This window comes from Mirounga leonina, unplaced genomic scaffold (assembly GCF_011800145.1).
Source record: "Mirounga leonina isolate KUSES-001 unplaced genomic scaffold, KU_Mleo_1.0 Mir_115, whole genome shotgun sequence".
In the NCBI taxonomy this organism is placed as follows: Eukaryota; Metazoa; Chordata; class Mammalia; order Carnivora; family Phocidae; genus Mirounga; species Mirounga leonina.
Window position 1 is genome coordinate 96,664,433 of NW_023270268.1, and position 25,743 is coordinate 96,690,175.

At 41.6% G+C, this 25,743-nt stretch overlaps 2 protein-coding genes and 1 long non-coding RNA gene across 4 annotated transcripts in view; 2 read left to right on the top strand and 1 right to left on the bottom strand.

Moving 5' to 3' along the window:
* Nucleotides 1-333: 333 nt before the first annotated feature.
* On the bottom strand, nucleotides 334-25,346 carry QTRT2 (queuine tRNA-ribosyltransferase accessory subunit 2). Its single transcript, XM_035000145.1, has 10 exons — nucleotides 25,230-25,346; nucleotides 24,952-25,069; nucleotides 20,062-20,281; nucleotides 19,227-19,282; nucleotides 17,444-17,520; nucleotides 15,658-15,870; nucleotides 9,469-9,668; nucleotides 6,662-6,813; nucleotides 4,439-4,556; nucleotides 334-2,348 (listed from the first exon to the last, which is right to left on the bottom strand). The coding sequence occupies exons 3-10, from the start codon at nucleotides 20,259-20,261 to the stop codon at nucleotides 2,117-2,119; spliced, it is 1,248 nt and encodes a 415-aa protein (XP_034856036.1). The 5' UTR covers nucleotides 20,262-20,281; nucleotides 24,952-25,069; nucleotides 25,230-25,346; the 3' UTR covers nucleotides 334-2,116.
* On the top strand, nucleotides 14,363-15,949 carry LOC118007090. Its single transcript, XR_004678268.1, has 2 exons — nucleotides 14,363-14,542; nucleotides 15,676-15,949. It is a non-coding gene; the product is annotated as an uncharacterized LOC118007090 (long non-coding RNA).
* Nucleotides 25,243-25,743, top strand: part of CCDC191 (coiled-coil domain containing 191) — a 98,994-nt gene continuing 98,493 nt past the window's right edge. For both annotated transcript variants that reach the window (XR_004678266.1, XM_035000137.1), the window contains exon 1: nucleotides 25,243-25,721. Coding sequence is in view for 1 of the 2 variants with exons in the window: in XM_035000137.1 (XP_034856028.1) it covers nucleotides 25,632-25,721 (90 nt within the window). In the remaining variant the exon portion in view is untranslated. The remainder of the gene's footprint in view (nucleotides 25,722-25,743) is intronic.

Here is a 25,743-nt window from a genome sequence, read left to right on the forward strand (position 1 = left end):
GTTATGGTTATTATTATTTTTATTATGTGCTAGCATGGCCTTAAGGCCCCTAATTATATAATTTAAAGAGACAGATACATTGCTGAATCTCCTTGGATTCTGCATTTAGTGTGAGTGCACTTAAAACAATGGACCACAGATGAAATAAATGTAGAAAAAAATTCTTTTCCAATGGAGAACATTTCTAGTACCATGGAAATTTAATAGGTTGCCTAACAGACTCACTAGTATTTACAGGAAACAAGACAGTATATTTTTTTAATTAAAAATGTTTATTGGCTATTGACTTTAATTGACTTACATTAAAGGAAAAAAACATTTTTTCCAAATGTGCTAATAAGAAAAAGACCCAGAAAAATGAACAATGCTTGAGCAGAACACAGTGTTTTGAACATAAATAAAACTCATAAATTTTATATGGACTCTGGGATATTAATACTCTTCCAACAATGGATATGGCCTTGAACAGGAATATAAACATATGAACGAGTCTAGTCCAATATATTTCAAAGCAAGCAGATCCTTGAGAGCAGAACTCTTTCCTAACTACCCTTGCCATTCATGGAGAGACTATAGGAATGTCATGGACATTCCTAAATCATTAATAAAAGAAAAACATATAGATACCTAACACATAAAAATAGAGTAACCACATAATTAAAAACAATGTCAGTAATGCCCACTGAAATGAAAAAAATAGCAAAATATAGCCTAAGAATGTAAAACAAATATATTCCATGCTCCTACAAAAACAAAGGCATTTTTTTGGTTCTGTTGGTTGTTTTTACAAAAACTATGTGTGAATGTACTCTTACAGAAAACATGACAAATATAGAAAAGCCCAAGGAAAATAAAAATCACCTGTCACATCAGCACGAATGTCACTCCTTTGGTGAGAGCAGAAAAAACTCATAGAATCAGAGATGATCCAGGAAGGTCTTCCCAGTCTCAGGATCTGCTGATGCCAACTCACCAACCACTTCAGAAGTCACAGGCCAAACCTCTTTCTAGGCTCTCAAACATCTCGACTGTTGCCTGATTCCTGGTACCACTGCACTTTTCACTAGGCCAACAGTGATCAGTAAACAAGGACACAAGAAGGTTATGACTGTCATTGACAACTTTTTGTTCCCCCAACATTACAGCTAGATAGAATCTTGGAAGTTCATGTAGTCCTACCCCCCATGCCTGACCATGTTTGTTCAGGAGGAAATAGGCATGGAGGGGTTAAGTGATTTGCCTGGTGTCACAGCTGAGTAGAACTGAAACCCAAGCTTCCATTTGCCAGGCCAGGGCTCTGTCCAAGTGAACACATGGTGAATGAATCTCCCCAACTGCTGGGGCTACAGTTCTTATGTGGTCAGACTATTAATGGCCTGAAGGGCAGACCAAAGTGGATCTGTATGACCAAATGAAAGCATCTAGGCAAACTTTCACCTCGTAACCGGCAATTGCATGGGCTCTCAGGAGACAAGTCACACATAGATCATGTGGTCAAACGAAGGTGCCCTGGGCCAACTGATCCTAGGAGCAATGTGTGAGCCCCACATTCCATGAAGATGCGAGCCTACTTAAGTCACCAGAACCTTTTCTGACTGACTGCAGCAGTGAGGCAGCTTGGAAGGCACAAGTGTCTAAGAGGCTCCTGAGAATATAAGGATTAAAACTAGGAAACTCTTAAAATTAGCCAGATTGCTTTTACAGTCAGCAGTCATGTGTCTACAGAAGTCATGCTGCTCGTGACCAATCATCCCTTTTCAAGCTCTGATCCAACTCTCTGAACCCACACAATCTCATCAACCCTGCTTCAGGGCTGCCCCTTCACAACTAAAGCGTTTGTCTTTGACTAAACGAATCTCCATTGACTGAAAGTTAGCACTGAAATATTAGAGGTCATGGTTCAATTCTTTCTGATCAGCTGGGGTCACTTAAGTCTTTGGAAGAAATCTCTTTAGCCTCAAGTCAGCAGAGTTTGTTCAAACGTTCCTTATTTATAAGCAGATCCTATTCTCAAATATAAATGATTAAAGCTAAGATCATTTCTTGTTCTCTTCTTCCCACATTCCAACAGCGGGACAGGCTTAGTGTAAAGAGTCAGACTTGCGTATGCCAGGTCTCAAGATGCTTGCCTGCGGATGAGCTCTTTCAACTGTGACAGTCTGTCGCTTTTTAGTGCTTCCCGGATGGAGTGGAAAAATCCAAAATAGTGTTCAAAGTTGTGCATCATAAGCAGGACCCCAGCCAACAGCTCGTTGGTCACCAGCAGATGGTGGATGTACGCACGAGTATGATTCTTACAGCAGTAACAGGAACACCCTCTCACAAGGGGATCAAAGTCCTCCTGGTACCTGAGAAAGGAAGTTACAACAATAGTCGAGAAAATGAGGAATACAAGCGATCCACAGCCTTGGCTATCTATTCTGCTGGTACATAACCAATAATTAATAACCTCACTGGCAAATGTAGTGCTGGGCACCTGCTTAGGATGACAATGTGGTGAAAAGTTAACCTAGGGCACGATGAGTCAGGAGACTCGGGAATCTTCCCCTGACAGATCTAACTTCCGGGACTGAGGCTTACACAAGAGCATCAGGAGAGAGTCCCAGGGTCACTCCCTCATGCTGAGCTTTGTTAGTCACACTGTAATGGCACACAAGGACAATAAATGCTGTTCTGATGCATGACACACGTCTCCCACTCACCACCAGAACTAGTACAGAAGACATGGTACGACCTTTCACTTGCAGAGCTTTTGTGTGTGTGTGTGGACTGCAAAGCACTTTGACATACACAGTCTCACTTAACCTCTGCAAACACCTTTGAAGACAGGCATTTTTATTGTCACTTCCCAATGAAGACTACTAAGGGGGTCGAGAGGAAGGGCTCCCGAGCTACAGGGCCTTAGGTCTGATGCCCAGCTCACAACTCACTTGGGCAAGTCACTTAACTTGCCTCTGTGTCTTTGTTTTCTCATCTGTAGTGGTAATAACTATAATAACAGCATCTACCTTAGGGAGTTATTACAAGAATTAAGTGAGTTAATATAGCAAAGGATTCTCTCTCTGTGTCAAATAAATAAAATCTTAAAAAAAAGGGGGGGGCCACCTGGGTGGCTCACTCTGTTGGGCATCTGCCTTCGGCTTGGGTCATGATCCCAGGGTTCTGGGATTGAGCCCCACGTCCATCATGCTCCCTGCTCAGCGGGGAGCCTGCTTTTCCTTCTCCCTCTGCCTGCCGCTCCCCCTGCTGTGCGCTCTCTCTCTCTCTCTGTCAAATAAATCTTACTATTAGCACCACGCTCTAACCAACTGAGCTAACTGGCCTGCTCATTGTCAAATAAATCTTAAAAAAAAAAAAAAAAAAACCCAAAGGATTTGTACACTGCTGGGCACATACTAAGCACTACATATGTGTTACTTTTTATCAGCTATTAAAAAGAAGTTAAGGGGCGCCTGGCTGGCCCAGTCAGTAGAATATGCAACTCTCGATCTCAGGGATGTTGAGTTCAAGCCCCACATTGGGCATGGAGCTTACTTTAAAAAAAAAGGAAGTTAAATGACTTGACCAAGGTCACAGAGCCAATGAGCAGTGCTAGGCTCTGAACTTCAAGTCTAGTGCTGACAATAAAAGAACTACAATTTCCAGTTATACCTATAATGTGAGAGAAGTTTAGTAGTAACCCATTTATATTACCCTAGCATTTGAAAAACAGAAATGAATCTCCTTGTCTATTTTTCAAGTTAAATGTAGTAAACATCACCATTTCAGACCTACAATCAAGAAGCCTCTATAGAATATAGATCAGACCTAGGATTTTCATATTCTTTCATAAATTTTCAAGTCTGTACTATTCCTAGATGGACATAAATTAAATCTGAATCCCTAGAATGTTCCTTTACATAAGACAAAAAACACCCCAGCACTAAAGTGAGAATACCAAACTCACAGAAAAACCTCTCAGCGGTTCACTAATAATTACAACTTTGGGCCAAATACAAAGTTACAAGATATCTTAGTTCATTCTTTATAGAGGGAAATATTTTATTAAGATTTATGACCTGTATATAACCAAGATGACTTAAGTTCCTTAGAATTGAAACACTTTGTTGTTTTTTATCTTTAAATCTTTATTTTGCTCTGACATTATTTAAAGTAATCGGAAAGAGTAAAAGACACCAGACAATAGATTTGGTCTAATCTTTCTGAGAGCTCTTCTAAAACACCACTTTTCTAGCCTCGGTTTTCTGACAAGACAAAGTACACAAACTCATCTGCAGAAAAAATGAGTTTTTCTGGAACTGAATTTAAGAAGGCCCAAATAATATCCAACTATAAATATTTTATGAAGTCATAAACTGAAAAGGGAACGGTTACATAAACTTTTAAAACAGACTAAAATTAAAAAGTCAGAAATCAAAATCTAAAAAAAATTCCTTACTTTTTTTCCTTCAGATTAATTTCAAATGATGTCATTTCTTGGTTGCAACTGGTTGTTTTAATTTTCTTTGTTTGATCCACATATTTTATTTCTTCCTGTATCCCATTTTGTTGTAATACTGAAGGACAAACCAACAACAAGTCTTGAATAAAAATCAGATAAAGACTGGCCATTGGGAGATTATTTCAGTAACTATTTTATGGCCTTTGACCCTGTAAATTCCATTCATGAGAATTTATCCTAAGGAAATGACATAAGAAAAGTAGTAATATGGGTCAAGATGATCACTGACATATTCTCTATAACATCAAAACTTGGAGATTCAACAATGTCTAAGCAAACTATGGTTACAAGTAGATAATATATAATCTTACTGTCAAGGAGTGATTTTAAGAAAACAGTTGGGGAGAGTGTGTGTGTGTGTGTGTGTTTGAGAGAGACAGAGATAAATTTGTGAGTGTATATTGGAGTTATGTCTCATCATCATATCCATGCAAATTAATTGTGCTTTGTAACTGCTTATGTTCCAAATAGATTAAAAGTACAATATGGTTTTAATTTATGTATTTTATGGGGACCCTAGCCTTCCAGGGAACTCAGATTATCCAGAACTATATGGGGACTTGAGTTGTTCCCTTGAACTCTTTAAGAAAGAACATTCCTGGATATATAAGGAAAACACCAGTTACTATGCAAAGAGCCAGCTGTCTTGAACAAGGGCAAGTAGAGAAGTTTTATTGGGAAGGAGTAGTAACAAACGCAGGGTCAGCCCAAGGAGAATGGGCAGACAGTCCTAAGAAGGTAATTTTGTTCAGATCAAAGGAAAGAGAGAAGTGACCTGAGCACTGAGCAGAGGACTATTATAATTTTGCTGCCATGAATTTGCATGCTGATGTGGGAAACCACAATAATGCCCTGGCTTTCTGGAAAATCCTTATCACTAGGGGGAACTATATTAGTTCCTGTATTAGGCAACTTATTCCTTTGTAATTTTCACTTTGCAATTAACAAAAGACTTTAATTTACTACATATACACACACACAAATATGATTAATAATAATACTTTAGTGGAAAATGTTCAAACTATTTCAATTTTCCTGATCATAAAGAAACAGCTTTCTCTAGCCAAAAAGGAATTTGTCTGTTCTGGAGAACTCAATATCAGGTTCTTATGTTTTACATATTCATGGTACAGAATGATTAACAGTTACCCATGTCCTTGTGGAAATAATTAAGCTTGTAAATGAACATTTATAGTGTTTGTGGTACGCTTTTCCACCCGTATACATTATGTTCTAGGCAGTTTAAAGGACAGCAAAACTGACCTCTTATATATAAGAATTTGACCAATCTGATTTATTTTGTTTCCAGAAGTAATTCAATTTCTGTTAATTGTTAGATTACTTTACAAAACTGTAACATCTTCTGGATGAAATTTTAATAACTTGTGGGGAAGAAAATGAATCTTTAAGGAAGTCTCTGGCCCAAGCTAAATGTAGGGCCAGCGGTGACAGAGGAGGAATTCAAAGGACAGCAGGAAATGGGAAAGGAAATCACACCGGTGAAGGCCAGAGGGCAGACAAGGCATGCAACACTCTCCAGAAAAACTGGGTAGATACTCTAAGGGACCCCGGCCCAAAGCCCATATCCCAACTCTTTTTCTATTGTCAGTCAAATGTCAGACTCTGAAACTGATATTCTTGACTTCTGAATAACTAAGCAATACAAGAAAATGGTGGTGCTTCAAAGAATATTAGCTTTCACATCCCTGTGTGTAAAAAAACCAAAAAACAAAAAAAGCAAAAGTAACACTAGGATCAGAGGGGGTGAGAGACTCCCTGAATTCTGATAGCATGGGGTTTGCAAAAAGCAGACAAGAACTCTTTTGTGAAAAACTAAATTAACTTTTACTAAGTAGTTCAAAGGTTTTCTGTTCTTAGATTTTCATCACTATTCACTCTGAATGTTCTTTTTTCAGATTGTTAATAGAAAGGGTTTTGTTTTTCTTGGTTCTGCTCACTCTAAGATCACTCCATAATATTGAGGAGCTACGGTTTTGTATGCCAACATGCCAGAGCATACAGATAAGAAACAAACATGGTAGTTTTATAAAAGGCTGGCGTTATAGTATGCACATATTTCTGGCTTGTGATTCAAGGCCAGTAATGAAAAGGAAATAGAAGAAACTTAAGGATAACAGAGACTAACTTCAGAAGACCTACGTGTCTCTTCAGGGTTCGGCTGGTAATCAAAGCTGAAAGTCAGGGCACATCCCCGCTCTGTCACTTGATAAGGGAAAAAACTCTCAAATAAGTCCACTCCCCTTTCAATACACTCGAGGACCTCATCTGGCCGGCTGACTCCACAGATTAGCCTGTGAAAACAACAGTAAGAACAGTGATATGAGGACAATGCCAGGAATGGAAGCAGAGACTCTTCCCAGAGGGCGTTAAAAGTAGTAATAATGAGGGCACCTGGGTGGCTCAGTCGGTTAAGCATCTGCCTTCAGTTCAGGCCATGATCCCAGGGTCCTGGGATTGAGCCCCATGTCCAGCACCACGCTCAAGTCCACTTCTCCCTCTCCCCCTTTCCCTCTCCCTCTACCCCTCCCCCTGCTCATGCACACTCTCTCAAATAAAATCTTTAAAAAAAAAAAAAGTAGTAATAATGAAACCCACCAACCACAGTTGCATGGCAGGCAACAGATAATAAGGTGTGATAGAAAGGACATAGGACTTTGGCAGCAGAGAGACCTGGGCTCGAATCCCAGCTCTGCCTTTTATTTACTTACTGTGCTATTTTGGGAAGGTTTCTTAACCATTCTGGGTTTTAGTTTTCTAATCTTAAAAACAAGAGCAGTAATACATACCTCACAGATTTGTTGTAAAGATTAAGGAGATATTTGAAAAAGCACACTGTGGAGTTTCGGGTCCCAAAGAGAAGTTCAATAAAGGTTAGTTTCCTTTCCCCTCCCATTCCTTCTAAACAACCTCCCTAGTCTTCAACTGAACTTTACAGCCTGTGTATCCATGACATAAGACTTTTTTGAGGGTGCAAAGCTATATGTCAACTATACATCAATTTTTTAAAAAAAATTTTTTAAAGAGTGCAAAGCTGTGTGCTTTATTTCCCCCTCAAATACTTTCCATGTTTTAACTGTATTTTGCCTAGAATTCTTTTTCATAATTGGCTCAAGAAAGACATTTTTTATCTACTGTATTCTTTATAGGTTCATTTGCAAAGCAACTCTTGCTCTCAGAATTTCAACTCTGCCCATATGATCTGAGACTCTATTTGACTTTCTTTATTCTTCTTTTATTTTCTCCATTAATAAAGAGTCTGCATGGTGGGATGAGATGGTATTTTCAGAGGTAATCGGTAAGGCATTCTGGGAGTTATCATACCACTCAACCGGGTTTTGCCACTAAAACAAGAGGGGGAGGTGCACTTGATCAGGGTTGGCTGGCTGGCTGGCTGCTATCTTTTGTTTGTTTTTCTACCCATAGTCCCTTTTATAAACTGGTGGAGAAAAGCTTAGAGACTCCCTGATTTCTAAGAGAAGTCCAAAAAAGGCTTATGTAATATTAAACAACCAGAACACTTAAATATATGCCGGTTTTTCTGACTACAGTTTCCTTCAACCAATGTAATGTTTTAGAACTCCCCTCCAACTGAAGCTGGCATTTCTACGCACATTATAGAATGAAAACAATCCCAGCTCTCAAATCCAGTAACAGACATCTGTGAGCACTTAGCTCAAAGAAGTCTAGAAAAAACTAGAAATACTAGTGGTGAATTGTTATCTGCATCAGAACAAAATCAGCACAGGATGGGGAGCAATGAACACAAGAGAGCTAGGTTAAAACTGGGGGGCAAGTACTGCCCGGGCTACTGGAAGTATCTTGCTCTGGCTGATGTTTCCAGGTTGTATTCATGTGTAAAAATCCATCAAACTGCATATAAGATTCACACACCTTATCTCAAGTTATACCTGGATTTTTTTTTTTAAGTGGTAAAATTTACATATACTATATACCATTCAACAGCCTGAGGGGCATAAAGCAGCATCCTATAATCAAACCCCTTAACAGATCTGTAGGAAAAAATCATGAATATTCATACCAAGTTGGATGAAAGACTAGGGATTTAAAACAAAAAGAAAAGAGAAAAAAAGAAAAATGTGGGTAGTCTAATAAAACATCAGCTGCACTCAGAACCTTGGGATTTTGAGCTTTGAATCTTGCAGATCGCTTCTCTACACCAGTATATAGTGAATCCCGTGTTTATGGAAAGGACCAGCCCCATTAGTGTTGCCAGTCCTCTTGATTTCAAAAAAGTGACTTAACAACCTGCCTCAAATCTAAGAACTTCTTCAACGTCCTTATTATTACTACAGCCCATGTTCATTCTGCTAGGCACCCAAGATCTGTCCTCACCTTTCCTTGATTAAGGCCAGAGTTCCCCATGATTTTATACCTGTCCCCAGGCACCATGGTATAATGAATAAAGAACAAATTTGCATTTGGCATAAAAATGAGGTGAAACAGTATAACACTTGCCCTCACTTATGAAGATCAAATAAACTAATTCAGGGGGCGCCTGGGTGGCTCAGCCATTAAGCATCTGCCTTCGGCTCAAGTCATGATCCCAGGGTCCTGGGATCGAGCCCCACATCGGGCTTCCTGCTCCGCGGGGAGCCTGCTTCTCCCTCTCCCACTCCCCCTGCATGTGTTCCTGCTCTCGCTATCTCTCTCTCTGTCAAAATAAATAAATAAAATCTTTTAAATCAGTCAGTCAATAAAATAAACTAATTCACATGGCAATTTTCCTCATCTATGTTCTGAAATTGAAGGTGGGACAGCTGTGATGGAAACTCACTCCATAGTCTGCTTCAGCAGACTCAGCCCAGAAAGGACATAATCAGTTCATCAAAAGACATGCCCATGTAGAGATTCTGCATAATACACAACACCAGCACTCCTGCCCTGCAGCCCACAAGGCGTGGCCTGCATCCTAACTGAACACTAGCCTTGGTTTGTCTTCCGGCAGCTCTGCGGTGACTGATGACAACAAGTACAGTCTAGTTTCCAGGGTTGCTGGATTCCCTTGAAAGCCATCCAGAAGGAAGCCACCTACGGGCCGCTTGGCGGTCTCCCGTGCTGACCTCAGCCTCTCCTCCATCACGTCTCCACCTTCAATCACTCCAATGATGGTACTTTTCTGAAGGACCTAAGGGGAGAAAGGACTAAATGCTTTTAACTGTTTCCAATAGTGGAGACCTTCATTTAAATGAACTTCACATGGAAGAGATCTTGGTGCAGCTGCTACAGTTGAAGCATGAGAGGGGGATGGGGCTCCCTCCTCCCCAGAACACACCACTTGAAAGCCACCCAAATAGGTAAGAAAAGAGAAACTGAGCAATCAGTACATGCAGTCATGTTTGAGCTTAGGTTAAATTAAACATACACTGAGCAAGTATGAGAGGGAAAGGACAAAAGTATCAGTTTTCATTCGTTTAAATGACTATCCAGGCCCACTTTAAGCTACCTCCAAGTCTCTCTGTTAGAGATAACTTTAAGAACTCTGTGGTTAGGATAACTGACAATCCATTTGGAAAAAAATAAACCTACACTGCACACCATCCTCAAAAATAAATCCCAGTGGCCCTCTAATCTAAACATACAGAAGGGTTATCCGAGTCTCAAAAAGATATATTCAAGTTTTCATAGTCTTGGAGTAAGGAAGGCCTCCCTAAGCAAGCTAAAGCTTACCAGAAAAGGCTAATGTATTTAAGTACAAAACTTCTCTAGTGAAATGGTGAAAATAGTGAAAAACTTCTCTAGTGAGACAAAGGCAAAGGAGAGCTCACTGCGCAATGAAATAGACAAATACTATAGGAAACCTCCAACAAATCTTCTATGGAAATGACAACCCCATAGAAATCTGGGCAGATATGTGAATATGAACTTCAGAAAAGTAAATGTGAATACGCTGTACACATGTGGAGAGCTAACTAAAGCTCACCAGGAAGGAAATACAAATTAGAAATAGTTAGATACCACTTTTGCCCATCACTCTGAAAAAATAGTTAAAAGACAGAAAGCAACACTGTAGAGCTAAAGTATTAGAGAAATGACACATACTCTGATAACCAGAGAGAGTAAAGATTAGTTCAGCTTCTTGGGAGAGCAAGTAGACAACACTTCTCAAAATGTCAATGCTTTGGGTGCCTGGGTGGCTCAGTTGGTTAAGCGACTGCCTTCGGCTTGGGTAATGATCCCGGGATCCTGGGATCGAGTCCCACATCAGGCTGCCCCTGCTCTGTGGGGAGCCTGCTTCTCCCTCTGCCTCTGCCTGCCACTCCCCCTGCTTGTGTGCTCGCTCTCTCTGTGTCAAATAAATAAATAAAATCTTTAAAAAAAAAGTCAATGCTTTTATCTTTATGTCCTAAAATTCCACTTCTAAGAATCATTCCTACAAATATATTCATTCATATGCATCAAGGTATATTTACAAAATGTTTAGAATAATGAAAAACTGGAAACTTACATACATCAATAGTGTAAAGGCTTACAGGAATTATGATACATTCACAGTATGGCTTTCTACACAGGTGTTTTAAAAATAATGCAGTAGAGGGACGCCTGGGTGGCTCAGATGGTTAAGCGTCTGCCTTCGGCTCAGGTCATGATCTCGGTGTCCTGAGATCGAGTCCCGCATCGGGCTCCCTGCTCAGCAGGGAGCCTGCTTCTCCCTCTGCCTGCCACTCCCCCTGCTTGTGCTCTCTCTCTCTCTCTGACAAATAGATAAATAAAATCTTAAAAAAAAAAAATGCAGTAGATATAGCAATGTATGCACTGACAGAGAGTTTTGAGATATTGCTAAACAAAACAAGCACATTTCTGAACATATGATCATACTCATGTAATGAAAACCCCATACAGTAATGCATGTATGTAAAAACTATGTGTATGCAACTAAAAAGTAAAAATGCAAATCAAGAGTGGCTCTCTGGTAGAAGAGAGGATTGGGGAGAAAGCCTGGAATGCGGTGAAGAGGGAATTTTGCTTCTCAGTTTAAGTAGGAGGGACACAATCAGAAAGAACCCTTGGGCAGCTGTGTGGAGAATGAATTAAGAGTGAGTATGGCTAAAGGATACGTAGGAGGCAAGTTTCATAATTCAAGTGAAAGACAAAGAAGACCCAGGCTAAGGCAGTGGCAGTGAGTGAAGGGGAAGGACAGGATCTGAAACTCCCATCAGAAGGTACAATCAACAGGGGCACCTGGGTGGCTCAGTCAGTTGTCAGTTAAGCGTCTGCCTTGGACTCAGGTCATGATCCCAGGGTCCTGAGATCGAGCCCCACGCCGGGCTCCCGACTCAGTGGGGTTGGGCTCCCTGCTCAGCAAGGAGTCTGCTTCTCCCTCTCTCTCTGCCCCTCCCCCTGCTCATGTTCTCTCTCTCTCTCAAATAAATAAAAATCTTAAAAAAAAAAAAAAAGAAGGTACAATCAACAAACTTGACCATTTACTTGCTCACGGAGAGGATGAAAAGTCTAGGATGACTCCTGGCTCCTGTTCTAGAAGTCCAGGGAGAGACTGGGAAGAGCAAAGACAGGGAATCCTAGGAAAAGAGTGGAGAATGAGGCAAGATGATCATTCTGTTTTGTGCATTCTGAGTTTGAGGTCATCAGTCATCGAGGACACGTGTGATACCAATGTGACGACCCAGGCCGGAACAGCAACCCTGGCACACTGCTGCCACTCCCCACAGCAGACATGGGTGACAGATAGGTACTCTCTTCCTGTTGCACCCAGGCACAGCTCCAAGCACCTTGGGATCAAACCCATTTGCCATCCCTGGCCCAGGAAATATGTGGAGAAGAAAGCCAACACTAGAACTTTGGGGAGCTTCAGTATTCAAGGGCGTTCAGAATAAGAAGATCCAGTGAGTAAAAAAGGAAGAAATCACAGGAAAAGGGAAAGATGTATGCAGACATACAAAGCAGGTAGCTAAATGGGCCTGCCCCTTTACGTGACTGGCATAGCCCTAACCCCTGCCTGAGGAAAGGCCCAAGAATTTTGGCATTGGACAGGACATCCAGCCCAAAAGGGACCTCACCCGCTGTGTCAAATGGCCCTGCTACATCCAGCTGCAGTGGCAAAGGGCTTTTCTCTATAAACATCTGAAAGTACATCCTGCAATTAACCAGTTCACCCAAGACCTTGGCCTTGGACCGCCAAACAACTAATCAACCTGCTTAAGCCGGCCCACAAATACAGAGCAGAGACCAAGCAAGAGAAGAAGCCAAGACTGTTGGTCCGGGCTGAGAAGAAAGCTGCCAGCAAAGGGGATGTCCCCACTAAAATGCCGCCTGTCCTTCCAGCTGGGGTTAATAGTCACCACATTGGTGGAAAATAAGAAGGCTCAGCTGGTAGTGACTGCACATGACGTGGATCCCATTCAGCTGGTTGTGTTCCTGCCTGTCCTATGTCATAAGATGGGGGTTCCCTCCTGCATTATCAAGGGGAAGGCCAGGCTGGAGCATCTGGTCCACAGGAAGACCTGCACCACTGTTGCCCTCACACAGGTTAACTTGGAAGATAAAGGAGCTCGGGCTAAGCTGCTGGAAGCTATCAGAACCAATTACAGTGACAGATATGATGAGATCTGCCATCACTGGGGAGGCAATGTCCTGGGTCCAAAGTCGGTGGTTCACATGGCCAAGCTGAGAAAGGCAGAGGCTAAAGAACTGGCCACCAAACTGGGCTAAGTGTGCACCATCGAATTTTCTGTACGTAAAAGTAATAAAAAGTTCTCTTTCAAAAAAAAAAAATTTAGGACACATGTAAGTGTAAAAGAGGGCGCTATTAATAATCATGTCAAGAAAACAGCATGATCATGGGATAGAAAGAGGGACCACCACACAGCAATAATGTGAAATGATAAAGCTGACTAGCATGGAAGAGGGACTTGAGGCTCATCCGGCTGTTCTAATAATCATGCTGTCACACTCCCTGTCCTCCTTTCTACTCATGTAAACATTATTACTCACCCTACAAGGATAATGATTGACTCAAAACAATTGCTAGTGAGCAACACTAACAATTAGGACCCACGGCAATGTCCCCACGCTGAACTCTTACTGCGGATACGAGAGTTCTATTCAGAATGACAACTAAGTTTCCTCCAATCATTTTATGTATACTAACTTTATCAGCCAATTATATTTTTTATTGGTACACTCAAGATAACAATGTTCCTCAACCTCAATGCACTTTGCCACAGTGGGACCTGATCATATTGCTCAGGATTACTCCACATAAGTGATCTGAACACTGAATTCTCCCCTCCGGTCACACCTTCTCTTCTCTCACCAGCTCTGTTCTCTCGTGACTACATCCTTTCCCAGCTTCATTCACTCTGCTACCAGGATATCTGATCTACCACCACAGCTTCATCCTCCCCAGCCTGTCAATACCAGCCACCATCAGCAAACATTTACTGAGGGCTCACTTATGTCAGGCATTCTGCTACATGATGGATACAAAAAGGACACTCAAAAACTGAGTTTAAGGAGGTCACAATCTAATAAAGATAAACGCCATTAAGAAATCATTGCACTATGAGTATATAGCTCCAGTCAGAGCTATAATATAGCCACATACAAATGAAACGGGTGGCAAAGGATGAATAGAACTTCCTGGAAGGGTCAGGGACAGTTCCCTAGAACGATGAATGAAATGGAATGAGCTGGATCTGGAAACAAGAGAAGCAATATGGCTAGAGATCAGGAAAAAAAAAAAAAAACAGTCCAGAAGGAAGTCCGTGTACAGCCTCAGCAAAATGAAACAGGGAAATGCCTCAGGGAACTGTGGGTGACTCAGAAGGGCCTCAAACACAGGAGAAAGCGGTCGGCACTGAGCTGGAGTAGGCAGAGGTCAGGTCACAGCAGCCTGTCCATGTCACATAAGAGTTGACACAGAGAGTCATTAAATTCTCTTAGGGAAATGGATATGGGCGATTTGTGTCTTATGAAGATCTCTCAGATAGCTGGGCTGAAGATGGATTGGATGGAAATGAGAAGAGACAGAGTAATTAAAAGGTAATGTCTACATAAGAGATGATGAGGTTATTGTGCCTCAAGGTGGTGCTAAGAAAGACGGGGAGGTGGGGGTAGATCCTAGATATATTCAGGGAGATGGAATCAAGAAGGAGCAAACAATTGGATATTAAATTGGGTATTAAAAGGAGCCTTGAATGTGGAATTTAAGAAACCAAACAAATGAACATAGGGGAAGAGAGGGAAAAATAAAATAAGACGAAATCAGGGGGCGCCTGGGTGGCTCAGTCGTTAAGCGTCTGCCTTCGGCTCAGGTCATGATCCCAGGGTCCTGGGATCGAGCACCGCATTGGGCTCCCTGCTCGGCAGGAGGCCTGCTTCTCCCTCTCCCACTCCCCCTGCTTGTGTTCCTGCTCTCACTGTCTCTCTCTGTCAAATAAATAAATAAAATCTTTAAAAAAAAAAAAGACGAAATCAGGAAGGGAGACAAAACATATGGGACTCTTAACTCTAGGAAACAAACTGAGGGTTGCTGGAGGGGAGGTAGGCGGGGGGCTGGGGTAACTGGGTGATGGGCATCACGGAGGGCATGTAATGTAACGAGCACTGGGTGTTATATGCAACTGATGAATCGCTAAACTCTACCTCTGAAACTAATAATACACTATATGTTAATTAATTGATTTTAAATAAAACTTTTTTAAAAAGGAGTCTTGAAAGACTCAAATTTCTGGGCTGAGGAACTTAGCCGCTATGAACTAAGACAGAGAGGAAAAGAAAGGTTTGAGGAGATCAGATACTGAGTTTGGTTTCCTCTGAGTTTGAGGTGCATGTGAGGGATACTCTAGTAGAACCCAGCTGCAGTCCACTTTATGTCATTCTGAAGCTAAGCAGAGAGAGCTTGGTTAACCACGCAATTTGCGAATTATTCAGCAATTAAAACCAAGGGGAGGTTGCCCAGGGAAAACACCCAGAGTGGGGAGAAAAGAGAGCCTAAGGCAGAATTCTGGAGAGTTAGAACACGTATGGCTCAGGACAAGAAAACAGGAGAGTAACAGAGACCAGGAAGTGAGAAGCAGGGAAGCAGGAGGAGGAGCAGAGAATGGCAGTAAGCCAGAGTTTCAAACAGCAAGGAGTGGTGGGTGCTGCAGACTTACCTCTGACTCTTCCTGTAGCCGTAGACAATTATCCAGGAATAGAAGCGATCGATCAACAGACTTCCTGGCTCTTTTTATGGAAGTTGCTTCCTCGCAAGATGCCTCTCCATCTGACAGACACTGGAACCAGTCTGGCTGAAGGGTCTGCTGAATTGCCATGAACTTGGAAGCAGTCATTTCCACTCGTCCCCCAAGACCCCACACGGACACAGACTGCCATGGAACAAAATGATGAGGAATCAGCAAGAGTGAAATGCAAATCAAAAGGAAATAATAAAATGATAAAGCAATACTGAATTTAATCCTTCCTTACAAATAGAGAGATGGTGGCATTCACTATCTTAGACGTGCGGGGTAGAAGCTTCTTGTACTATATTCCAATTCTCCGAGCACCTTATAGCTCATAGAGAATCCTTCAGTGACCACACAGCCAGCTTCTGAGCTAGCCCCAAGAATTCTTTGGGATACTTTCCCAGCCCAGTCTTCCATTCTCCGAGACCGCACCCCATGCATGCTGTCTCTAAACACACCACAGACTTTGATCGTTCTCTGTCTTTGATCACATTGTTCCTTTTGGCTGAAATGCCCTCCCCCTACTTCTCTGCCTGGTAAAATACTATGCATCCTTCAAGAAAGGTCCAAATATCATCTACTCTATTGTGCCCCCCAAACCTATCTGGGCATAATCCATCACTCACTCTTCTAAGCTCTTGCAGCAATCTGTACTTATTTCTTTTATAGAAACGATAGTACTGAGTATCCCAATTCATGTCTGTGCCCCAAAAGCCTAGTCTAGGGCCTCACACATTATTGAAGGTTAGTAAGTTCTTACTGGATTGAGTTAGATACAGATACAAAGAAGTCAGAATGTATGTAAACATCTCTATAGAATGTTCTTTCTTTGGTTACTCCTTCCCCTATAGTATCTTTCTTCTTAGAAGAGACTGACAAGGACATGAATGGGGACACCACATAGAGTCTTTTTATTCTGGCCTAAGGCTTAAGAACACTGTTTAAATGAATCCTCTCTCCCTTACAAATGGGGTAGATAACTGAGGTAAAAATACCCTCTTTTGGATTAAAATTACAAAATAAAAAGAAGTTTAAAGCAGAAGACTCACTTAAAATACTTTTCTTAGGTAAGATTAATAGATACTGTTGACATCGATAAAGCGGGTGCAGGAAAAGTAGCTGCATTCGTAAAGCACCAGCATATATGGAGGGCTTGCCAGAATGTAGTCCGCAGGTACAAGACCAATGCGCCATGTCTCAGGTGGGGACTTTTAATGAAGTCCTTTTGATACTGTTCTTCACTAGCTAAAATCTCTGGCTGTGCACCCAGCTTTTTCAAATGCTGTTCTAAAAGCAAGCAGTATTACACGGAGATTCTACTATATATAGTTATACATGTGATAACACTCATCAGCAACTTTCCTAGCGCTTCCTGAGGTTGTTAAAACTGCAAATAAAGCATGGCACAAAAAAACTATTGCTTTCTACCATCATAGCAATTTCTTTTTTTGCTATGTACTTGACCCTCCTTCATCCCCAAATTTTTTTGCAACAATGAAAATGCTGAGGATATATTCCTTACCCCGTCTGCAGGCAGCCCTACTCTAATTCCTATAAACCACTCATCCCACTATATTCATCGAAATAAGGAGAAGGTATAAAGGGGTCAGGAATGGGCTAGCATCCCAGGCAGTGGGATCTAGCACTGGAAAGCTACAACAGGCTGACTTTCTGGGACGAAGCTGCAGCCTTGGAGGCCTTTCTGAGAACACACCTTGTTTGTTACATAACCGGCTGGGCAGGGGCTCACTGGATCATGCAGGGAACAGTACAAGAGTGATTCTGGCATGCCTGTATAAACATAAAAAAGAACTCTTGCAAACACTTACATCAACAATTACACTGTGTTGTAACAGAGAGCAGCTTCATATGTGTACTACTGGATAAAGTAAGTATCGCTAGACGTAGTAAACTGTTCATACCCGATCTTAGAATTATAAGAGGCCTGTCAACATGAATGAAAAGATTACCTTTAAAACCTACTCATCTGAAAAAAGAATTAAAGGTTCGTGTCTAATGACTGAGTTGCTACAAAGGAAAAGTGTTTCTTAAAGTATGAAATACAATAAAAGTGTTTAGTGGCATGTTATGTTGACCCTACTTGATTTGTTTTGAAGAAAAATATAATATCTAGTATGTTCATTTTAGGTACCATCCAAAGGAACAAGCTACTGGAAAGACAAAATAATATGGTCAAAAGCTAATCTGATTAATAATAAAGCTATCCCACATCATGGGACCCCGGGACAGAATTACAGGGAAGCTATAGCATACTGAATAAAAATGGATCGAATTCTCAGTAAGTTTCATTGACTCAAGAAGAAATTTCTTGGGTTCTTTAGTCAAAAATATAGTCATATAAAAAAATTTTTTTAAAGTGCTCACTAAACCATATGTGCTTAAATTTCCTATGCTACCTTATATTTTCATTAAAAAAAAAAAGGATTTCACTGAAAAAAGACCCAGAAAATAAAGCAAGCAAAAAACAAAAAACAACTCTGCAGTTCTCCACCTATTTTTCCACAATTTCAATTATTATAGTTATCTCTAGAAAGCTTTTTAAGCTATTTTCACTTAATTATATGCTTGTATACTTTAAAACTGGTTTTAAAATTGGATTCAGTCCAAGGAAAACATTACATAAATCCTTCTACTTGAAAACAGGGCCTTGTGACCAACAAGTCGTCATGCAATTTCCCAGAGAAGCAGAGGACTGAATAACCAGTGGAAACAGAATTTTCATTCACTTAAGTGAGTCTTAGATATTGGGAGAAAGCTCAGGAGAAAGTGGTCTACAGAAGAATGGATTCTCTAGCTGCCACTGCGAAACTTTTCCTATAATCAAATGGACACATGCATCTGTATATAAAATCCTATTTCTGGAACAAAAGATAATATTAACATACCAGAATACAGCTATAGATAAACACTTCATCTTCTGCTTCATCTTACGTTTTAGGCTCAAACACGGCTAGACTGCTTTGCATCTTAGGTATGCCCCATGCAGTTTCTTACCTCTGGGTCTTTGCTCTGTGCCTGGGATGTCTGCCCACACCTGTCTGCCACCACCACTGCACCCACCTCCCGACCTGGCTAAGTCCTACTTTTCCTTGACTCAGATAAGGTACCCCTTCTTCCTCCCTCTCTCAAGAATCCTTTCCTTAGTCTGACCTCCGTCCACATGAACCCTACAGCAAGTTATGTGCTCCTCCCTCTGGGCTCTCCTGGTACATGTACATATTCCTAATCCTGCAAATGCGGTCACTGCATCCTACTAGAATTACCTATTTATCTTTATTTCAGACAGGCTCTGAGTTCCACTGCGGAAGCAACTGTTCCTACTCATCTCTGAATCCCCAATGCGTAGTTCTTAGATGCCCAATAAATGCTCATTAAATTAATGAATAAGTAAATGTATGAATGAAAGATCAATCAACAGCGCCTCCAAACTTCAAATTAATATGTCATGAGGCAAACACAAATAACTTGATTTTTACCTATAAACTTTCCAATTCCTTCCTTATAGTCCGCCAAGATTTCATGGTGTTCTGCCCTGTAAGCAAAACAGAAAAATACATAATAATGAATCATTCTACAGACACTCTGTGCAACAACTGAAATCCACTTCCCTGCACCCATCAAACTATGTGAGAGGAGGAGGAGTAGTAGTAGTAGTCTTGAACAAAAAAGGATGCCATATTCAAGAGTCCCAATTCATTAGGCTGTGTTCATTAGCCAGAGTACAGATCTTCAATTTACAAGTAGTGAGAACAGAAACTGGCAAAGATCAACTGCTTCCAAATGCCCAGATTTTCTTCCCCCCCTCTCCCCTTTAAAATCACTATTATTAACACAATATTGCAGTTATTTCATCATACAGCAGGTTCTTCAATTAAGCATAAAGTCAGTATGTACATTACATAAAATGATCTAACTCCATTAGTTTTGTTTTCATAATGTAGTACTAGCAAGTACATGTGCAGATACAGGGAAACATTTGAGGCTGGTGCATGAAGACAGCCTCTAGAGACCAAGTTTAGTTCTCACAGAGCATTCCCTGCCCTGTGCCCTGTCACCTCTGGGAGGCAATGAGGACCACCATACTGGCACAGTTGGGCCAGAGGAATAGTGAAGCAGCTCTGACATACAGGTCCGGCCTATGGCTTCCAGATTAGGGCCAGATGACGTATTAACACTTGACATCTGATTTCATTCTAAAAATCTATAAATTTTGTGCATATGATCAAAAAAGTCTTTCTCTTTACTGCACCTTATTAAGGTATCTGAGCTGCTGCCAGAGTTGATACTTAAGTGATCGGGTCTAACACTTACAACGAGGACAGCGTAAGCTGAGCCATGGCAGGAAGCCTGTGGATAGTATGCAGTGTCTGATGGGTCAGGTGTGGGGCAGAGCCGGTCTTGGTGTATAGAAGGCAGGCTGGAATGTCCATGGTGTGGTCCCCTGTTTTGCCCAGGTTTTTTATTTTTCCTAGGCGACAGCCATCAACTACCTTGGTAAGACTCAGCTTCATCCTAAGAGATTCCTCTACCTAATTAAGAAAAGAAGAGTAAATTCAGGAGTTCCATGACATCTAAAGGCTAAGCATTTTACAAAATAACCTACACGATGATGAATGACAGCATGTTTATTACTACTTCCAGTATACAATTGTTTTAGATATCAGGGAAGATATCTTTCCCCAAAGACCCAGAGCAAAATGATGACATCAACCACATTTAAATTCGGTCATGGAATTTTTGTCTACAATGATGAAAATCAAACAAATGGAAGGACAGGAATAAGGACTAATCACAGAAAGAGTGTGCATTCTTTTGCCAAAGGCTAGCTTTCAGCCCTGAAAATGTATATAGAAGAAGGCCACACTGCTTAGGCTATACTGATTACTGATTTGATCCTTTTTTTCCTTTCTTCAATTTGAGAGAATGCTAGGCAACATAGCAATTTCTCCTAATATGTTAAGTAAAGAAAGCAGGTTCCAAAACAGCATCCTGGTGTTTATTGAACTATATGTAACAATATGCATCAAAAGATAGAGATTATCTCTGAGAGGTAAGATTATTTTCCAATTTGTTCTTATATGGTGTCCAAATAGAAGTGAGAAACCACATGGAGCATACATGCAATTCATAAGCAATTCAGCTTTACTTTTATCAGGGATCTTGGCGACTAGTCCCTGGTCCTTTTGTGTAGCATGCCCTGGATCTTGTCTATACACCTAGCACAGATCCACCCTCAGGGTCAGGCTCAAACAAACCAATCTCAAAGACTGAACAACAAAATAAGAATGCACATTCTTTAATCTGAGAACCAAAAAAGGAAAGAGGACCAGTTCCTGTATTCATGCCCTATGGGGTACCACACAGGAATCCAAATGCCACACGAGCATATTATCTGGAGTAGGAAGGGTAAGTAATGATTTACATATCTATGTAAAGATAACTGAAAGGAAACCCACTGGTCCTCAGATTCCCCAAGGTTAGACACAGGGACTGTCCAAGAGGGAAGCAGCGGGGTGCCTGGGTGGCTCAGTCGCTGAGCATCTGCCTTCGGCTCGGGTCATTTCAGGGTCCTGGGATGGAGCCCCACGTCGGGCTCCCTGCTCAGGGGGAAGCCTGCTTCTCCCTCTCCCCCTCCCCCTGCTTGTGTTCCCTCTCTCGCTGTGTCTCTCTCTCTGTCAAATAAATAAATAAAAATCTTTAAAAAAAAAAAAAAGAGAGAAGCAGCAACTAGATCCGGAAGCCCAGACTCTTGGCTTCCAACACTTAGCTTTCTCTTAGGGACCTCTTAGACCTATCCTTGTGGAAGGAAACAATGAACATGTTCTAGGAGTCCCCATCTTCTAACAGAAGAGTTTCAATTGTGATTAATAATCCGCTCAATTCTGAAAGCATTTTCTCTTATCTCCCTTTCCCACTGTTCCCTCAATTGAAGAAACAGATTTCTTCATTCTTAACGCAAGGTCTGTCATTAGGTCCTTGGGAGCTCTAGAGGACACTGGCCATGTTCTTGGATGCAGAGATGGGTTCTCCTGTGATACAATGCACAAAAGTTTAATCCCCATATTTTTAAAGATAAAATTCAAAATCCTCAGCTTCGTATACTGAACCCACTAGGTCAGCTAGAGAGGAGTATCCACTTGGCTCTCTCCATAGTGCAGGACTTTGATGCTATGTACTCACACCTGCTGTTTGGGGCTTCTTAAAAGTCCCATCCTAATGATGATAAATCAACATGTCACCAAACAAAAAAGCAAACAAGGAAAAGTGACGGCTGCATTTAAGAAAAAGTATTTTCTATTTATTTGACAGAGAGAGACACAGCGAGAGAGGGAACACAAGCAGGGGGAGTGGGAGAGGGAGAAGCAGGCTTCCCGCCGAGCAGGGAGTCTGATGCGGGGCTCGATCCCAGGACCCTGGAATCATGACCTGAGCTGAAGGCTGACGCTTAACCTACTGAGCCACCCAGGTGCCCCAAGAGAAAGTATTGTACTAGATAAATTGCTATTGTCAGTGATTCTCTGTAACATGAGAATGAATACAAATATTAGAGGGCATTAGAAAATGCCCTTCAGCTGGAAATCAACATTAAAAAAAAAAAAAATCCAACTTTGCCCAGAGCTAGAAGAACTGCACTTTCCTTTCCCCATTCACTGTTCAGTTTATGATAATTTTTATTAGTGCACCCATTTTCTAAGGGCTCAAATACAAGTTTTTATCACGGAGTAATGTAAACATAAATACGCACATACACATATTCATGTACATGTTTTTTTAAAACATGCTTTGGGGGGTGCCTGAGTGGCTCAGTCATTAAGAGGCTTCTCCCTCTCCTGCTCCCCCTGTTTGTGTTCCCTCTCCCGATGTCTCTCTCTGTCAAATAAATAAATAAAATCTTAAAAAAAAAAAAAATGCTGGGGCGCTTGGGTGGCTCAGTCGTTGAGCGTCTGCCTTCGGCTCGGGTCATGATCTCAGGGTCCTGGGATCGAGCCCCGCATCGGGCTCCCTGCTCCGCGGGAGGCCTGCTTCTCCCTCTCCCCCCTGCTTGTGTTCCCTCTCTCGCTGTCTCTCTCTCTCTCTCTCTCTCTCTCAAATAAATAAATGAAATCTTTAAAAAAAAAATGCTTTGGGAGGGATATAATCTAAACCAAGCAAATTTCTCAAGAAACAAACCAATAGTCTCCAAAATACCAACTGACTTTTATTTGCCTTCATCATCACCCTCTCCCCTGTGGGTCACTCACTGAAGGTATCTTCTAAGATTTGTGGTGTTATGCTTTTCTAAATATACATTCACACTTCACTTTTACAAAGGGAGTTCCGAGGAAAGTCTTAAGGAAAAACCATTAACAAAAGCCACCTGGAAATGGTTCATGGAAAAAAACTTTATCACTTTAAGGACAAGTGATAAGCTGGCAATGGATCTATGCCTTCACGAGGGCTAACAGAGATTCCCTGCACCTCTGGTAGCATTGTACTGACATGTCCTAACAGTTCCAGTGCCACACATGCCCCACCCCGCCTCCCCAGCATTCCCTCAGAAGAAGGGATTTCTAAATGTTTTTTAGATGAATTCTCTACTGACTGTCATGATTGTGATATGCTAAGGGAAAAGAGTAAGCTTAGGTGAGCACATTTTTTTTGTGAAAGAAAAACTGTATACATATTTATAAACACATATGTACACATACATGCTACAATGTTTATATATGCATAGAAAAAAGTCTGAAGGACTTCTAAACAATATGGTGCACTGAGTTGACTCAGAAAGACACAGAAATGATGGATTTTAAATTCTAGAAAACAATAACAGAAGATGAGACAGCCTATTCAGAGGTAGAGTATTCTAAAATCCTTATACTATTTGGGAGGGGGAGAGAGATAATGAATCATGTCAAACTGTTAAGCATGTGTGCCAAAATTTTTAAAGTAACCATTAAAAGATTAATGATGGAATGCATAATTTCTGAAACCATTGGTGAGGGATGGGGGATGATAAAAGAAAAACTGGTTAATACAATAAAAGGCAAGAAAGAGGAAAAGAGACCAAAAAGCACATCAAATATAGAAAATACAAAATAAGATGGTAGAAGTAAACCTAAATATGTCAGTGATCACGATATAAGTTAACAATTTCACATAATGACAATAGTAGCAGCTAACATTTATTGGGCATTTACTGTCTTTTCCATATTAACCCTGCTAAAATGTATCATCATATCGACCTTGTAAGACAGATGCTATTAAGTGCATTTTACATGAGAAAACTGAGGGTAATAGAGTCACCATCTGGGAAGTGGCAGAGCCAGGACTTAAATCATGGAAGTCTGGCTTTAGAGGTTGTACTCTAATAGGCTGATAGCCTATTAGAAGTCTCATCTTGTCCATACACATATGCAATGTTTATATTAATTGTAATGTTAAGATACAATTTTATAGTCATATTTTCCATTTTGCTATAGTGTTCTTGTTATTTTCTTTGTTTTCCCTTACCTTTCTTCTCTGCCTCTATCCATCCTCCCAGCCTCTACAACGTTTCTCCATACTCATACAAACATTTAAACATACTCGTGTATGGGAGGGGATTTTTTTTTTTTTAATGGAAACATACCACACTGTATGCACTTCTTTGCAATTTGCTTTTTTCCCAGGAGGAAATGGATATCTTTCCTGGAGAAGAGACACAGAACTAATTTACCCTTTTAAAATAACTACTTCATGATATTACATAAATTGGATGTGACACAATTTATTCAACCATCACCCTTCTGATAGACACTCAAGTTACAGAGCAGGTCCTATGATCTCTGCAATAGTACGAGGACACAACTTCCCTGATCTCATTTTCACCAATCTCAAGTCTAGTATAGTTTGTTTCCTGGCAAAGCTCTATGTTTACATTGATTTTTCTTCGTTACAATATTCCAGTGATTTAGGTTTGCCGATGAGTAAATCCGGGGTTCGCGTTATTAAAGTTTCCTCAGGTCATACAGCCACAAAGCTGGGTTCAAAGCTCCCACGTAAACCACTAACCTCTCCTTTCAAATCCATGTATCCTAGGAAGTACTGCCTCCTGGAACATCTAAGTTCAGTCAATAGGATGGATTTTTCTTTACTCCATGGGCCCCCTCCACTGGCCCCAGACCTCGCGAAGCCCTTAGCTCAAGGATTCGAGATCGTCCAACCCTCCTAAGTATCATAGCTGTGCAGTCCAGAAAACACTTCCGGCTGAGAGTCTGATTCTTGAGCAGAGGCCGGTGGAAAGGAGGCCCTTTTCTCTCTGAGATGCAGTGAAGCTTACACGATTTGGGAGAATCTGGACCTAGAGAAGCCAAGATCCACCAGGAGAGCCAGAAAAGGGAAGGAGAAACATGTCAGGGGTACAACTACAGTTACTGCAACACAACGAGTACGCGTCTGAGAGCGACGCGACTCATCCACCCGTGGTAGCCCCCATTCTAACAGGAAAAGGGGGCACTTACCTGCACACCTCCCACCTTGTTTTGGCCTTGAGACCCCTCAAACTCCTCGTATTTCGCTACCACGTGTCCGGCTAGCAGAATTCTCGGCCCCCTAAACCACCGCCTCCGCTGCAGAGCCAATCAGGGAGCACTGCGTCATCCCCGGGCGCCAGGAAAAGGCAAAGGTAATATCAAAAGCGAGCTCTGGCGACTGCGAGGCCGCGGCACCGCTGCCGTTGCCATGGGTTACTGAGCTAACCCGTTCCGCCTGCGCAAAGCCTCCTGGGAGTGGTGGTTCGGCGGCGCCCCACACCTGCCTTCTTTGAGGCCGGAGGAACTACAACTCCCAGGACGACCCGGAAGCAGCCTAGGCAACGGAGCGGTAGTTCCAGCATTGCGGTGGTCCGGGCCCGAACCTGGAAAATGCTGCTGGCGCCCCAGGAAAGGTCCTCCTCTAGGAAGAGGACGGGGCCGAATCGCTGGAAACAATTTACAAGGAAGCCGAGTCCTAAGGTGATCCATCCCAATCGGGAGC